At 34.5% G+C, this 18,786-nt stretch overlaps 1 protein-coding gene across 1 annotated transcript in view; it reads right to left on the bottom strand.

Annotated features, from left to right (window-relative positions):
• The window catches only part of LOC150108587 (leucine-rich repeat-containing protein 40-like), a 234,408-nt gene that overhangs the window by 180,638 nt on the left and 34,984 nt on the right, over positions 1-18,786 (bottom strand). The window contains exons 3-4 of the mRNA XM_090416034.1: positions 11,787-11,986; positions 8,341-8,414 (exon numbers count right to left, since the gene is read on the bottom strand). Of these exons, the coding sequence (XP_090272160.1) occupies positions 8,341-8,414; positions 11,787-11,986 (274 nt within the window). The remainder of the gene's footprint in view (positions 1-8,340; positions 8,415-11,786; positions 11,987-18,786) is intronic.

The raw sequence follows: 18,786 nt of genomic DNA, 5'->3' as shown, positions 1-18,786 counted from the left end.
ATTCATGACATAAGTATTTCTATCACAACCTGTCTCTATTCTATGAGACAAATCATATCATCTACATATTAATTTAGTTCTAGTGCTTAGAATAGATACAATGCATTAGGTGTCAAACATTCAACTCTCAGTTCTCTATATTCTGCCAATTAATAGAAAATAGTTCTCACAATTCAAAGTTCCAGAATTCCAATAAATATTTTTATAGTTGCGGTTCTCTAATTCACTTCTAGTCTATAAACACTTAATTGAATCACAAGACAGTTATCAATTCAAGGGGGAAACACTTTAGTGCTTCATTCTTTCGACTATTTAAAGTTAAATGCCACAGCTAGGGTTAAGATATATTAGGCGGAACTAATTTACATTTGCTTCACACTGGATGTAAACAGGATTAGTCTTACTGGGTTACAACTTCAGCACATTGAATTCACTTAGTTAACAGGAATTTTAAAATGTGCCTAATTATCGTGAGAAAACAAAATTCAAAGAAATCTTCACTATGTTAACTGAAATATTAAACACTGAGCTACATAAGTCTTGACACATTAGATTTACATCATGTATTAATTCCTTATCTTACACTATGTATTGACTTCAGCTCTGCAACTTTCTTCCTCTAATCATTAGGAATCTATTATAATATCAAAATTCCATAGAGGTAGTTTTTAATGCCTATTTATTCCCGGTCCTTTCCTTGTCGATTTTTCCGCATATCGCCACTCGCCTTTCGTTACATTTCCAGTCTCTTCACTGTCCCCAAGCTTTCTCCTTGTTTACTTTCGTTTTCCAATTAACTGCGTTTATTCTTCCCACCCAAAATCCGGTTCTAGCCAGTTCAGCTTACATCTACAGGCTTCTCTCCATTTCATAGCCATTCATGTTGTAAGCACGTGCTAACTAAAAACAACTCCATTTCTCCTTTGCTAGCTAATCAGATTCAATCAGAAGAATTACATGAAATCATATCAGCAGAATTCCACATATTTACATTCTCCTTCAGAAATAACTAATAAAGAAATAATCCATAGTTCATATAAAATACATTTAAATATGATAAATGCAAATTCTTATAATATATATATATATATATATATATATATATATATATACACACACACACATACACACAGCTTCTTATAATATTAATAGGAATAAATAAAATAAACTGAATCACATATTGATACAGAGTCTTTTCATTAGCAATACAAATCCCAAAATTATATAATTAAATAATAATAAACAAACTCAAAGTAATTATATGAATATTAATTTACGAGCAAGAGATTATTAACATCAAACAATATTTACAAATTTGTTTAAGTTTAGGGAATATATATCCCATATCATTTCTTAGCCGAATATAGTAGAAACTATATAAAGTTCGGCGATACCAAGCGTAAGCAAATACCTGGATACTGCAGCAACTGACCCTTAAGGTAGTGCAGGCTGAGGCAACTCATGTCTAAGGTGGAGCAAGCTCCGATCACTATTCTTGATATTTTCCCATAATGTGAACTTAGCTCCTAGGAGCTGTATTACTGTTCAACATTATGAGAGAAGGTCACTACCCAGACTGGTTTCCACCTTTATTGAGGTCTCATCAGTGAGTAGGTAGACCTAGTTAATATCAGGTTTGTAGCGAACAGAACTTACCACCCTTCTATGAGTATTGCCGAGAGGTATCCTAATAAATTATTAGACATATGAAAAGCCAAAGGCTTCAATTCGGCAACATATAACTTGTTTAAGTTTAGGGAATATATATCCCATATCGTTTCTTAGCCGAATAAGAAACTCAAGGAGTTTCATGCCGAATATAGTAGAAACTATATAAAGTTCGGCGATTCCAAGCGTAAGCAAATACCTGGATACTGTAGCAACTGACCCTTAAGGGTCAGTTGCTGCAGTATCCAGGCAAGCTGAGTGCAAGCTGAGGCAACTCATGTTTCTAGTGCAAGCTGAGGCAACTCATGTCTAAGGTGGAGCAAGCTCCACCTTGGACTAAGGGTCAGTTGCTGCAGTATCCAAGTATTTGCTTACGCTTGGAATCGCCGATCTTTATATAGTTTCTACTATAATCGGCATGAAACTCCTTGAGTTTCTTATTCGGCTAAGAAACGATATGAGATATATATTCCCTTAACTTAAACAAGTTATATGTCACCAAATTGAAGCTTTGGCTCTTCATATGTCTAATAATTTATTAGGACACCTCTCGGCAATACTCATAGAAGGGTGATAAGTTCTGTTCGCTACAAACTTGATATTAACTAGGTCTACCTACTCACTGATGAGACCTCAATAAAGGTTGAAACCAGTCTTGGTAGCGACCTTCTCTCATAATGTTGAACAGTAATACAGCTCCTAGGAACTAAGTTCACATTATGGGAAAATATCAAGAATAGTGATCGGAGCTTGCTCCACCTTAGACATGAGTTGCCTCAGCTTGCACTACCTTAAGGGTCAGTTGCTGCAGTATCCAGGTATTTGCTTAGGAATCGCCAAACTTTATATAGTTTCTACTATATTCGGCATGAAACTCCATGAGTTTCTTATTCGGCTAAGAAACGATATGGGATATATATTCCCTAAACTGAAACAAGTTATATGTTGCCGAATTGAAGCCTTTGGCTCTTCATATGTCTAATAATTTATTAGGACACCTCTCGGCAATACTCATAGAAGGGTGGTAAGTTCTGTTTGCTACAAACTTGATATTAATTAGGTCTACCTACTCTGATGAGACCTCAATAAAGGTTGAAACCAGTCTTGGGTAGTGACCTTCTCTCATAATGTTGAACAGTAATACAGCTCCTAGGAACTAAGTTCACATTATGGGAAAATATCAAGAATAGTGATCAGAGCTTGCTCCACCTTAGACATGAGTTGCCTCAGCTTGCACTATCTTAAGGGTCAGTTGCTGCAGTATCCAGGTATTTGCTTACGCTTGAAATCGCCGAACTTTTTATAGTTTCTACTATATTCGGCATGAAAATCCTCGAGTTTCTCATTCGGCTAAGAAACGATATGGGATATACATTCCCTAAACTTAAACAAGTTATATGTCGCAGAATTGAAGCCTTTGGCTCTTCATATGTCTAATATTTACAAATGTTGCTTAAGTTATGGTAGATTATGTTAAATGTGAATGAATTATTATAATTCTCAAATATCTTCATTCACAATTTAACAATGCGCAAAGTAAATACAATAACAATGAACCAGAGCAGCAGCTGAAAAACAAACATTTAAAGACTACTGATATTATACCAGACCAATGCAGAAATAAGCCATCTGAAGAACAATATTTGAAATATGTAATGGAAAGAAAATAAAAGACCAGATAACTGGATTTATTAGAATTACAAAATAAAATATGAAATAATGAAAAAAGAAGCATTGCATACATAAATGCACACCCATTTTCATATAGAGCATCGTATGTTTTCTCTGATCATAACTTGTATGAATGAATCCCCAATCATTAGCATGCATTAAAATTTTTGCTCACAGAACCCCATACAGAACTTTACAGCTCCATGGAACACAACTGGGGAAACAGTGATATAAAGAATATGAGTTCCCAGAGATACAATCTTAATAACAAGTGTCAACTATGCATCTCTGCAGTAAGCAGGTTAAAAATTTTGAGAATGATGAAGTCCGAGATTTCCATGTTTTTTATAATAATTAGTCAGTATGATCTGAAAATGATATTAATTTATTGGCAATTACTGCACCACACTTTGAACATCCTTTCAAATGAAATATTATCATTATTTTTACAAGACATCTCCACAGAATCCAAAGATTTATCAAGCAAGGCTACTCTACACAAGTCTACAATTACACAATAATCATAGTCCATTACCTCTACACTATATAGCATTTTTGACTGTTAATTGTGTGTGTTCTCCTGGTGATTTATTTGTTATTTAAGATGAAAAACATCCAACTTTCTGGAAGGGATAAACTCTTCCCTTCCATATGAGACTGTTTAATTCACCTTCAACTGAAAAAGTAGATATAAAGATTCTATTACAGTTGAAGGGTGTAGGTCTCATAATTCTTCCAAATGCACTATGGAAATGTTACAAATTTAACAGCAGTCCTAAAATAGACATGCATCATATAGCAGATGTATAGTCTTAAACACTGAGACCACAGATAAGCATGTATTGAACGTGGAACAGCAATTCCACATTAATGGTACTACTCCTTTCACATGGGAAAATGATGCATCATGCTATAATGACAAGCTTCATAACTAAAAAGATGTGAATATTCAATTTCTATACTAATCTTTGTGTCTATACTTGTTGATTGTTGACAAAGCTACTCAGTTAGGCCTACTCCTGGATATAATTGCCACATAACGGCTACCAGTTTTAAACTTCGTTCTATAAGGTAAGGTAACTCAAGACACCTATTCTTCATTTGCTACATTTGAGAGACTCTCATATTGGTAACCATAATTTAACACATGATAAAGAAAAATAACATGGATAATTAAAATGATCATTAATATATGAGTTCATACATTTGGTGAATTATAGAAATATTTCAGTAAATTTTGCAAGGAGAAAGGAGGAGAATTATGTCATGCACTTATAGTAGTCAAATAACATTGCCAATTAAGATATGATGATCAAAAGAAGGTGAAGGAGGAGGAGGAAGTAATGTCAATACAAAATCAATCAATGCATTCATTTTCCACACTCACTCTACCTATTGTACTACTGATGTACAGATTAAAATAACATCAATCTTTAATGTACTAAGTATTTTAATTATATTTTCATCAAGTTTAATGTGCAGTATTCCTTTATTCAAAAAGGATAAATGAACTCTTCCACCCACCCACCCACCCACACACACACGGTGTATATATATATACACACACACACACACACACACACACACACACACACATGGGGTGCTTAAGGATCAAAGCTGTATAACTGAGAGGAAATTTCCACATAGCCTTTAAAGGAATGCAAAGAACCGACCAGGGCTTCTGACCTAATGTCCAATCCTCAACTTCTCATGGTGCACCCTGTTGGGTATCTACCTGGATACTGAACAAACGAGGATGGGCTGGCAATTTGGGATTTAGCCGACCAAATTGTATTCTTATTAGATAAACCAAAATAAAAAATGATAGTACAGCATCACAAAATTTCATGCCTGCTGGGGTGTCTCCTGGTTAAACAAAGCCTCCGTTGTTTTCGCAAGGGAACCAGGGCGAACAGCGAAAAGTCAGATACTGGAACAAATCTGAAAACACACCCCAACTCAACATCACCAGAGTTAAAGATCGGTACTATCAACATAAGAAGTTTGAATGGTAAAGAAATGGAGTTGGCTGAGGAATTAGATAAGTACCAGATCAACATAATAGGGGTGACTGAAACAAAAAAAAAACAAAAACTGGTGAGATCTTTCTGAGCAATAAATACAAAATGTTATATTCAGGCAATGACAATCAAGGAAAAGAAGGAGTAGCCATAGTATTCAACACAAAATACGAGACTAATCTTCTTGAATGGCAGTCAGTCTCAAGTAGAGTGATGTGGGAAAATATGAGAATGGGGAACTGGACAATGAGACTTATTTGTGCCTATGGTCCCACAGAAGGTTCTACTAAGGTAGAAGTGGAGGAATTTTTTGATGCTTTAGAAAAAGCAGCTGAAACAATGAAAAAGGAAAAGTTGGTCTTTGTTGGGGATCTGAATAACAGAATGGGAAATGATTGTCAGACATACAAAAATATATTGGGAAAATTTGGAGAAAAGAGCAAAACTAATAATAATGGCAAATATTTGTTGGATTTCTGCTCAGGTCATGGACTGGTTATTACTAACACCATGTTCCAACATAAAAATGTGCACAAATTCACATGGAGAGAAGAGGCAACAAATAAGAAAAGTCTCATTGACTATGTTATTGTTGATAGTGATGTTTTTTCCATGGTGCAGGACACCAGAGTATACAGAGGATTTGAAATTGGAAGCGACCTCTATTTAGTCTTGAGCAGGATAAAAGTGAATTACATATTGAAAAGAATAACATGTAAGCAAGTTTTAAAGTGAATAAAAGTTGAGCAGCTCTTAGATGTGAACTGTAGACTAACATACACAAAGATTATAGAAGAAAAATTGAAAGAGTTTGAGAATAGGAACCAAACCTTGGTGATTCAGTGGCAAGCCTTAAAGAAAACCTGATTGATTCAGCCAGAGAGGCATGTGGTGAGGTTGTCTATAAGGATAGAAAAATCAGAACTCCATGGTGGACACAGGAAGTTAAAGAGGCAGTGAAGGAAAAGAAAAAATCATATCAAAAGTTCCTTGCAAACAAGTCAGCTTTTGCTCTTAGAAAATACAGAGACAAATGTAAGAAAGCAAAACACTGTGTAAAACTAGTCATGGGAGGACTTTGGCAAGAACATAGAAAATAAATATCAAGAAGGGTAAGATATTCTGGAGGTTGTTGAAGAACTTTAGAAATGGAAGAAAGAGTACTGTAAAAGGAGTTACAGATGATAAAGGTGACTTGAAAACAGAACAAAAAGATATCCGTGAAATATGGAGTAATTACTTCGAAAAATTGCTAAATGAAACAAGCAGTGATAGCACAGTGGTAAAAAACACTCAACAGGCATACAGTCAGGAATACATATCCATACTTGAAGTAGAAATAGCCATCAAAGGCTTGAAATGTGGAAAGGCTGCAGGAGTAGATGACATTAGACCAGAAATGCTGAAGTATGGTGGTATAAAAGTCTTACAGTGGATGCACTGCATAGTTCAGAAAGCCTTTACAGAATGATGAATTCCCGATGATTGGAGTAGAGCTCTAATAGTGCTCACATATAAAAAGGGAAATAAAACTGAATGTGAGAATTATGGAGGTATTTCCCTACTGAGTGTTCCTGGCAAGATCTATGCAAGTATACTTGAGAAACGGTTGAGAAGAATCGTGGAAGAAAAGCTTGGTGAAGAACAAGCTGGATTCAGGTCAAATAAAGGCTGTCAGGATCAGATCTTCACTTTACAACAAATAGTCGAGAAAGCATGAGAATATAACAAAGATCTATATTTAACTTTTGTTGATCTGGAAAAGGCATATGACAAGGTGCCAAGAGAGAAGCTATTCAATACACTACAGTTATATGGTGTCAATGGGGCATTATATCAAGCAATACTTAGTCTGTATTTGAGTTGTAAGGCAGTTAGAATTGAAGGATGTACAGGAAGATGGTTTAATGTTAAATCCAGTGTATATTACAAAGGATGTACATTATCCTCTCTGTTATTCATTATCTATATGGATCACATTATGAAGGAAAGTGGTATTAAACATGATACTAGAATTGGAGATGTTAATGCCAGCTCTTTGCTTTATGCAGACGATGTTATACTTCTAAATAAATCTGCTACAAGTTTGCAAGAATCCCTGACTAAATTGAATAACTGTTGTAATAGATATGGTATGAAGGTCAGCATTATAAAGACAAACATAATAGGTAGAATTGTTGAAAATATCAATTGTGTTGTGAACGGGGAACCTGTGGAACAAGCAAAACATTTCAGCTACTTAGGCACGATTTTTAGTGAAGATGGTAAATTAAATATGGAAATAGACAACAGAATCAACAAAGCTGGTATGGTAGGAAGTCAATTGAATAAATTCATATGGAATAAGAGAGAAATTAGTTTGAACACTAAATTAGCTGTATACAAGACAGTGTTCAAACCATTTTTAACTTATGGATCTGAGAGGTAGGTCAGAAGTAAAACACTTGACCAAAGACTAGACCGCAGATATGAGAGTCCTGGGAAAGATTAGAGGCGTGAACAGATGGCATCAATGGCAATATCATATTAAAAACGAGGATAACAGGAAAGAACTTGACATTGTCAGCATCCAGGAATGCGTTAGCAGAGCTAATCTCAGGTGGTATGGTCGTTTAAACAGAATAGGCGAGGAAAGATTGGCAAAACAAGTGTTCTCTGCTAGGTTGGCCGGAAAACGATCCAGAGGAAGACCAAGATATAGGTGGATTGATACGGTACAAATTGCCTTAGACGACAGAAATATAGGATCTGATAATATTGGAGTCTTGATAAGTAACAGACTGATCTGGAGGAAAATTGTAGATAGGAATTAGTAATGATGTAAAGTTTTCATGTAGTACTATCATATCCTGTACACCTCTTAAGGGTACATGTCAGGAATTTGATGATGATGATGATATATACACACACATATCTACACATATACATTATTTCTTTCAACAATTAAGTTGAAATAAACACAAATGAAATGAAAACAAACCTCAAGTTTAATTTCACAAGAAGACACAGCTCTTTGATAGTTTCTGGCAAAGTTGTCAGCTGATTATCATGCAACTGAAAAACATTTTTTTTTGTGAATTATTAATAATAAGCAGGATAGTTCATCACTAAAATAATTAATAAAGACGATAATAAATTAATAATAACGATAATGATTTTAAAACTTTGAATTATCTAGTTAGAGATTATTTGTCTGTGATAAGAAAAAAAGCAAAAAATCAGCCAAACATTTTTAAAAATTTGTTGGTGGCTCTAAGAAATGTTTACATTGTGTGAAGTGGTAGAAAGTAAAAGCAATTCAAAGAACCAGCAAAAATTCTGAAAATTTGTTGGCTGATTAATTTTATTTTTTTTTTAATCATGAACAAATGATCTGTAACTAGATAATACAGTGTTTACTCAGAATTCTGAAATTGGAAGTTTTTAAGAATTTTGAATTACCTATTGTAGTTAGAGATCATTTAATCATGATGAGAAAAAAATATTTGTTTATACAAATAATGAAAAAGTCAGCCTTTTCAGAATATGTTACTGATTATGTGAAATGTTGTCATTCTGTAAAGGGTTAGAAAATGAATACAATTGCACAAAATGACTCCCATTTCAAAATTTGTTTACTTTTAATTTCAAATGATTTTTATTTTCCATGTTTACCCATTATTACAGTCAGATCTGACATTTTTTACATTTCCTTCTATTACTGCTTCTGATCATCTAGATAAATGTTCTATCATTCCAAATAAATAGCAATCGTTACTACTTTTGATTTTTTTTTTTCAGCAGAAGAAGAAGTCAATTAGACACATCTAGTCTGTATACCCATAAGTCCCACAGTCCTGATGGAATTTCTCTGATTGCTCAGAAGGCTCAGAGAAGATTCATAACTTAAAAATTATTTGAACATTGCCTTCTACACTGCTAGTTTAGTTGTTTTTTTTTCCTGCTAATTTCTCCCTTATTCCATATAAATTTATTCAAGCTCACCATCCCAGCTTTGCTTATTCTGTTGTCTATTCCATATTTATTTTGCCATCATTACTAAAAAAAAATAGCTGAAATATTTTACTTGTTCTATAAGTTCTCCATTGAGAAGACAGTTGAAGTTTTCTAAGTTCCTGCCCATTTTCATAGTTTTGGACTTTTTATTGGTGATTTTCATGCCAAATATGTTATAGTTGTTATTTGATTTAGTTAGAATAACCTAGAGGCCTGCAATGGATTTGTTTAGTAGTACATCTAAAGCAGAGAGTTAAGTTTGATATCTCTGATTATAATATAAGGTTTAATGCCACTTTTTTTCATAATGCAATCCAACCTGATTTTACATCAAACTATTCTTGTGTTTCCTTCAATTCTAACAGTTGACATAGAACTTAAATAGAGGCTATTTACTGATCTGTACAATGCTCAATTTACCCATATAACTGTAGCATTTTGACAAGCTATCCTATGGACACCTTAGTGTATGCCTTTTCCAAGTCTACAAAACTCAAGTACAGATCCTTGTCATATTCTCATGATTTCTCAACAATTTGCCTTACAGTGAAAATCTGATCTTGACCTCTATTTAGTCTGAACCCAGTTTGCTCTTCATCAAGTTTCTCTTCCACAATCTTTCTCAACCTTTTTTCAAGTATACTTGCCTTGGCTTTACTGAAATCTTACCTAGAAAACTTAGTAGAAAAATTCCTCTGTAATTCTCATTCAGTTTTATTTCCCTTTTTTTATGTATAAGAACTAGAGAGCTCTATTCCAAACATCTGGAATTTGAGCTTCTCACCAGGCTTTTTGAGCTATGCAATGCAGCCACTGCAAAAACTTTATACCTCTGTATTTGAGCATTTCTGGTCAAATGTCATCTATTCCAGCTGCATTTCCACATTTCAGGTTTTTGATGGCTTTTCCTACTCTAAGTATTGATATGTATTCCTGACTGCATTCCTGTTGAGTTCTTTCTAAAATCATGCTGTCACTGCATGTTTCATTTAGCAATCTTTCAAAGTAATTATTCCAGACATCTAGAATATTTTTATCTTCAGTTTTCCTAATGCCTCCATCACTTTTGATTTCTTTTTACAGTGCTCTTTCCTCCATTTCTAAGCTTTTTTTCAATAGCAAAATTTTTTCATTTTGCCACCTTCCTCACATGAATCTTCTATATTCTTACCAAACTTATGTTTAGTTACTTTCACACATAGTTTAGCTGTCTTACATTTTTCTCTATATTCTTTTAAGATATCTCCAACTTATTTACCAGAAATTTTCAGCATGCTTTCTTCTTTTCTGATGCATCTTTAACTTCTTGGTGCTCTTATGTTCTTTTTCTGTCCTTCTAAACAACTTCCCCCCATATGCATCCCTAGCTGAATCAATCAATGTTTTCTTCAGAGTAGTTTGCTGCTGAGACTCCAAGGTCTGCTTCTTGTTTTCAAACTGTTTCATTATTTCTTGAATAATGGTTGTATATCTGAGTCTACAGTTCACCTGAAAAGCCACTTCTTACATATTGTTCTTTTCAATGTGATATTCATTTTTATCATATTTAAAATTGATGATCACTTTCAATCTGAAGCATTACTAACAAATATTGCTATCATCGATAACACAGACAATGAAATTTTCTTATTTCTTATGTCTTCTCTCCATTGTGAACTTGTGCATATCTTTATGTTGGAACATCATGTGAATGGTCTGTAATCCTGAAAAGGAATCCAGTGGGAACTAACCATTATTATTACCTTGCCACTTCCTCCAAATTTTTCCAAAACTCTTCTATATACCTAGTGAGATTCATTTCCTACTCTTCTGCTTAAATCTCTAACAATAACCAGCTTTTTGTGTTTGTTTGTTCTTAATGTGAGCTAACTTCTCTAATGACAAAAAATACTTCCATTTCTTTCTTATGATAAACTTTTTCTGGGACCATAGGCACATATAAGTTTCATCATCCATTTCCCCATTTCAAAGGTTATCCACATAACTCAACTTGAAATTTCCTTTGAATCAAGAAATTTATCTACATCTTTGGGATGTTGAATGCTATCATTTTTCCTTCCTTTCCTTGGTATACAATGCCCAAATATAACGTCTTATATTTATTATTCAGTAGGTTCTGAATAAGTCTCCTGTTTAAATCTTTGTCTCAGTAACATTAATTTTGTCTACATGGTACTTTTCCCAGTTCTTCTGCAAGTTTGATTTCCTTTATGCTGATGGTTTCTATTTTCAAAACTGAAACGTTCTAAGAAATATATCATCTATAATCCCTGGAACTTAAATCATAGTTTCTCTTAAAAATAAAGATGTTTTTAAAATGCAGATGGCATTTATTAGCATGCAATACTTGCAATTTTTTTTTTTTAAAAAAAAAAGATCTACAGAATGAGGAAAGATGGATTGGAGTACATATACATTGCTTATACTTACATCTAATGTTGTCAGTGCACGATGATTTTGTATATCACGAGAAATCGATGTTAACTGATTAGATGCCAGTACAAGTTTGGTAAGATCGACCTGATCCCACCATCGATCGTCATCATCATCCTCTGATGTATCCATTGATAAACTCAATGACTGAATCTCTTCAGGCGCTAAGCTGTTTAAGTTCCATACCACTTCTGGAACTAAAAGGAAGAAATCACACTATAATTCAAGATAATTATTACTACTGTATAAATTATTTTAAGCACAGTATATGGAACATGAGAAAAATATTTAATAAAATAATTTAGCTGAGAGCTCCCATGTGAATATTAAGCACTTCATCAGGGATAGAATAAAACTATATATAATTAACTAACAATATGAATATCATATATAAAAGAGTAGAGCTAGAAAATAATGAAGGGAAAGAACAGAAATTGATTAGTGATGGCTTAAGAGTATTTTTAACAGAATTCTGCACTGCATGCAATAAAAAAAATTAATAAATAAATAAATAAAAATAAAATAACACAAACAGCTTGTTTGAGCAAGTATTTAGGCTTCAGTAATACAATTTAATCTAATAATACAGTTTAATCGAATCACTATAGCACAAAGAGAAATAATTAAACAGCATGCTTAATTGTTTCAATATTTTGTCTCTGTCATAGAGACATCTTCAGGAATTCTCCTAAGGATCCACTTCCTCCTCTCTTTGTTCCATGTGTTTACAAGGTTTCTTATTCTTGCGATCTATCATATTATGGACAGAATGAGAGAATCTGCTAACATTTTTAGGCCTCCTGTCCAACAGCACTCATAGAGGGTGCCCCTCATAAGACTTTAGTCTTTATATAATCTAATTTCATTTCTTCCACTTATTGTTTCTTGTATATGTGTGTGTGTAACAGCAATTTTAACATTGTATTCCTGATGATGTCTCTGTAACAGAGACATATTTTCTTCGTGCTCTAGTTATTCCATTAAACTGTATTATAAGCTTGTTTGAGCAAAGCAAATTAAGTTCTGGGGTTTTATGAAGAATAGCATTTTTGTGTCCTATGCTGACTCTGGACAACCATAGCAGATATATTTTGTTTTCGCAATTAGAAGTTATGGGTAGCCAGACTAGATCAGTCTGTATTCAGAATGCAATCTAAACCTATAATGTTATCATTTACATCTTTCTTTCTTAGAAAGATGTAAATGGGAATTTCTTGGGGGCCCTAACATTCATTATCTATCCACTATGGCTGACTGTGGGTCATTATAGTCAACCTCATGGTGACTGCCTCCCCATGGAACACCTCTATGCCATCATGACAGTGGTATGTCATGATAGCATGGCAGGTGATACCAGCAATATGGGACAGCACATTATCCTGATGGAACATGAGAGAAAGTACTCTGATGAACATGACAGTAGATTCCAGGTGTGTTACCATGGACACCAAATAAACCAAATTTGAATCCTACAGAACATCTTTCGGATTATACGCATTGAAAGATCCGGTGTTCATAACCTCTTCCCCAAACACTCATAGATTATCAATATTCTTTTCTTGATCTCCACAGAGTCACAAGAATCATTGTGGGAGGCCAATGCTAGTCAATACAAAGTCTATCGTACCACTCCTTAAACTCACCCACTGTTTGCACTTTCACCCGCATCTCAGGAAATGCATACCATTCTCTTACTACTCCATTCAAAAAAACTTACTTCTTACCCTTTTGCTCACTACTTCCTTTTGTAACTTCCCAGGATGGCTCCTTGTCCCTTCCCCTCATTCTACCATATGAAAAGCCTTTGCAGTATTAATCTGATGATAACCTTAAACTCTGCAGTCTGCATGCCGTCTATCTACAAAACCAACACTGTACAGTTCTGATATAATTTTATTATTGAATGCTGTACCCTCTACGAAAAGAAATCCAGATGTAGTCTAATCAAAGCTTTATACAATGGGCCCACAACTATTGATCTTTCATGGATGGTCAAGTCTGTTCAATATTGCAACAATTCTCTGAGATTGTCTCACAATCTTTGAAATATGTCCTCCGAACCTCAAATTTCTATCTACAATCATCGCAAGATCCCTTCCCTCCTCCACTTCTTCCAGTATAACTCTATCAAGATCTATGAGAAACAATTCAGATGTAATACAGCATATCTCCTGCAACTTGCAAAGGTCTTATAGAGTCTACACCCATGTAGCAGCAGCTCTGTCAGAAAAATAAAATGGGGGGGGGGGAGAATATGCAACAATGTAAAAACATGACCTTGATAACCCCAATATAGTTTGAACCCAGCTTGTTTTTTTTCAAGTGTTTCTTTAACAGTTTTCTTGGGCTGAATTCATCTTGAATTTTTTTGGCAAGGACCTCAGAATTATGTAGTATAGCCACCGTAAAAATTTACACCTCCATATTCAAGTATTTCTGACTGAATACGATAATCTACTCTAGCTGCCTTCCCATGGCTCAGCTTTTCTCACAGTTTTTTCTGTCTCCAATACTGAAACGTAATCATGGCTGCATTGTTCATGGATATTTTCTGTCACTGTTCTGTTGTTATGATGGAATATGTGAGATGACTGTCAGCAAAATCAACAATAATGTTTATATTTGACATCATGCATATAAAAATTGAATAGCAGAGTTCTACTGGAAGATGTTTATTGAAGTGTTTTACTTTTTATATAATGTAATTAATACTCACATATTTAACTACAATTTATGTCATCTTTAATAAATCTGACATAAAAGTAAAAGCAGGACTATAAAACCAGTGATATAAATAAACTAATACTGTACTGTAGATATTCCATATAATCTCTTTTAGTTTCTGTAGATATATTCCACCAAGGAAGATATCTACACAAACTGGATCTGCACAAAAAAAATACCGGCCAACAGTATGGGATTCTATGGTATTCACAGAGCTAGGGCTATTTGTTCTAATGATGCAGCTCTTTCCATTAAACTTAAATATCTTTGCCATACTTTCCTGTCAATGGCTACAGCTGCTACAAAACAGATAAAATATTACATGACACTCTTACTTCCCCTTCCTCAAACACACAAGAACTCAACACCACTATTCTTATTCCATATGTCTGAGGTACATCTAAAAAGATGGCCAAAGTAATAATAAAACAGCCAATGGCTACAGCTCCTACAAAACAGATAAAATATTACATGGCCATCTTACTTCTCCCTCCTCAAACATACAAGAACTCAACACCATTATTCCTATTCCTTATGTCTGAGGCACATCTGAAAAGATGGCCAAAGTACTAATAAAATAACCTTAAGTTAGCAACTCTGATCTGCTCTCCTAAGAATAAACTTTATCCCCGGGCATATACTAGAGTGAATGAAGTTCTATGTGACTGTGACTTGGCCTACTATGAAATAGACAGGAAGATCTGTTAAAATCTGCCTTAGAGAACATAATAAATATATTTCCTACCTCTGAACTGGCAGACCATGCTTTGGACCTCCTTCACACAGGATTAGATGGAAAAGAAAACTGATGTGCTCTACAGATGTCATTACAGGTCAAAAAGATTATTTTTAGTTAGCCATGACTATAAAGCATTCTCCGAACCTGAACAAGTATGGTCATTAATTTGCTAAAAATTTGGGAGACTGTTATGTTAAGATCAATCCCAACATAGATGTAATACTTCTTTTTTACAACATTAGAGATCATCAGAATAGGACTTTAGATCTATTGACTGCTACAATTTGAATTGTTTCACTTCTTCATTGTCATGTGTTAATTGAAATATGTAACATGCTCTGAAGATTCAAGGTATACATTTTTGGTCGTTTTTATAGATAGAAATACACTTTTATTAATACAGACCAGTATTTTACAAATAAACATTTATTAAAACCTACCAGTTTCGCCAGCAAACTGTCTGGCTTTTTCAAGGTATTACGGAGATATGAAAGTAAATGCAAATTAAAAGGAACATAAAAAACGTTGTAAACCAAACTAGTATCTATGGTTACACGTTTCGCGTGACAAAGATGGCTTATTGTTCTTATTCATTATCACGCATGCGTGTTTGTTGTAGACTTGTAATGTGATTACTGGCTAGCTGTAGTTCAGATTGATTGAGAGAGAGGATCGAGTTTTTCCACGAACTGTTGAGAATTATACCCTGATTTCTTTGAGGTTTCCGCCGGTTATTAGTACTATTGTGGCTTCCTTAAATACACAATGCCTGTAGTCGTCATCGAGATATGGCATGGAGCTGTTTTGCCAATCTATCGTGTGGTTAGACGTGCAGAAATGATGGGCTAAGCCGGAAGAAATGCTTCTCTTCCATTACGATTGCACCAACTGACATGCTAGCCAGCCTAGATGTTGTATCCCTTTTCACCAATGTTCCAGTAGAAGAGGTAATAAACATCATCCAAGACCTCTTTCCTCTAGACATCACACAGATGTTTAGACACTGCCTTCAATCTAATTTCTTCAAAGTTAACAACACCATATACCAACAATTAGAAGGCCTAGCAATGGGAAGCCCACTATCACCATCTTGTGCAGACCTTTTCATGGAAAAACTTGAAAAAGAAATTCTCTCTGCAATCTCTCCGAAACCATCTACATGGTGGAGATATGTGGATGATATATTCATCATATGGCAAGACAGCTTAGACAACCTTAAATCGTTTGTGGATAAAATCAACTCAATACATAGCAAGATAAAATTCACTCTGGAAGTAGAAAACAACAACCAACTGCATTTTTTAGATATTTTGATAAAAAAACAACCTAACAGTGTCAAATTATCCATTTACAGAAAGCCCACAGATACTGGAAGATATCTTCACTATACTTCAAACCATCACAAGTCACACAAACTGAGTATTATCCACATGTTGAAACATAGAGCCAAAAAGTTTATATCAGAAGAGGAGGATACACAGAATGAACTCTCACTAATAGCCAACACATTATCACAAAATGGATACCCTCAAAACATCATCAAAAAATATCTATACAATAACAACCCCAGACAAGAAGAATCCCACCGTCAGCACGTTTCTACTGTAGTGATACCTTTCATCAAGTCAATTTCTTATCAAATAGCAAGAATACTAAGAGCCAACAACATCAGAGTGGTCTTCAAACCAACCACCAACATCAGACAAGTTTTAGGATCTCCAAAAGATAAAGTTCCGTTCTACAAATATCCAGGAGTATATTACATTCCCTGCTCCTGTGGTCTTGCCTACATTGGACAAACTTCACGAAGTTTAGAAATTAGACAAAAAGAACATGTTGGTGATGTAAACCACAACAGAAGCATTTCTTCTGGCTTAGCACATCATTTCTGCACGTCTAACCACACGATAGATTGGCAAAATAGCTCCATGCCATATCTCGATGACGACTACAGGCATTGTGTATTTAAGGAAGCCACAATAGTACTAATAACCGGCGGAAACCTCAACAGAAATCAGGGTATAATTCTCAACAGTTCGTGGAAAAACTTGATCCTCTCTCTCAATCAATCTGAACTACAGCTATCTCCATCATCATCTTCCAATTAATGTTAGCCTACCTTACTGCATCATCCCCGTGTTGGGGTGGGTAGTAGAATACCCCAGCTGCACCCCTGTGTATCGTAAGAGGCAATAAATGGAGACCCAGTCCCCAGAAATATAGCAGGGTCCACTTCGAGGGTTGGGAAAAGGGCTAATCACCACTCCCTGTAAAAATTATCTGATAATGGAAACTGCAAATCTAGATGAACAAATGCTCCTGGCGACAGACATGACTTGCGAGACCCAGAAGATGGTTATCTAGCCTGCTCTGATGTGGATAATGTATATAACATACCAAGGGGAAAGCCTTTCGGAAGCCTTGTTGTTAAGAGAGTCACTTATGAAGCCACAAAAAATTTTAAAAATTGGATCATGGAATGTCAGAACACTGTACCAGGAAAAATTAGGCAGGTAACAAATGAAATGGACAATTACAAATTAGACATTTTAGGCATCAGTGAACTCAGATGGACTGGTTTTGGCACACATAACTAAAGACAACAAGACAATATTGTACTCTGGATTAGAGGAGAAGCATGAAAAAGGAGTTGCACTAATATTGAACCCAAAAGTAACTAAAATCGTGATGGAATGGGAACCAGTAAATGAGAGAATTATAAAAGCCAGGTTCTATTCCAAATTTATTAAACTTTCTGTTGTGCAGGTTTATGCACCTACTAATGATGAGATGAAGAAATAAAAGAATGTTTTTATGAACAACTCCAAAAGGTAATAAATTTTATTCCAAAACATGATATGATAATACTCACTGGCAATCTTAATGCAAAAGCAGGTAAAACGTCATGTGCAGAAGAAAACTCCTTACGTTTCGAGGCTTGGGGAGACAGAAATGAAAATGGCATGATGTTTGTATCCTTTTGTGAAATGAACAACTTTGTTATTGGAAGAAGTAAATTCAAGCATAAAAAAATACATAAATTGACTTGGATCGCACCAAATGGCAGTACAAGAAACCAAATTGATTATGTTGTTATCAATAGTAAATTCGTAAGATCCATGCTTGATGTGAGAGTCAAACATGGTGGCACAAATATTGGTTCTGACCACTTCTTGTTAGCGATGAAGTTGAAATTAAAACTTCAAAGTGTATTAAGACGTGACTTGTTGTCCGTCAACAAGTTCACGTCTTAATACACTTTTTTCTTGAACTTTCTTAAGAAAGTTCAAGAACTGCATTTGATATTGAAAAATTAAAAAATAAAGAAACAAGAGAAAAGTTTGCTTTGGAGATAACAGATTCGATATATTAGAAATAGAGGAAAATTAAGATGTAACAGTAGAAAACAACAATGAAGAATATTGGAAAAACTTCAGGAATACCTACAATGAAGTTGTAATTGGTAAACGAAGAAAAAAGTAAAATAAAGAATGGTTAACTGCAGAAACTTGGAAGATCATTGAAGAGAGAAAA

The sequence above is a fragment of the Typopeltis vanoorti genome, chromosome 3, assembly GCF_054136105.1.
Source record: "Typopeltis vanoorti isolate ZY-2024b chromosome 3, IOZ_Tvanoo_1.0, whole genome shotgun sequence".
In the NCBI taxonomy this organism is placed as follows: Eukaryota; Metazoa; Arthropoda; class Arachnida; order Uropygi; family Thelyphonidae; genus Typopeltis; species Typopeltis vanoorti.
The sequence above is the reverse complement of the archived record's forward strand: the minus strand, read 5'-3'. Positions and strand labels throughout refer to the sequence as shown.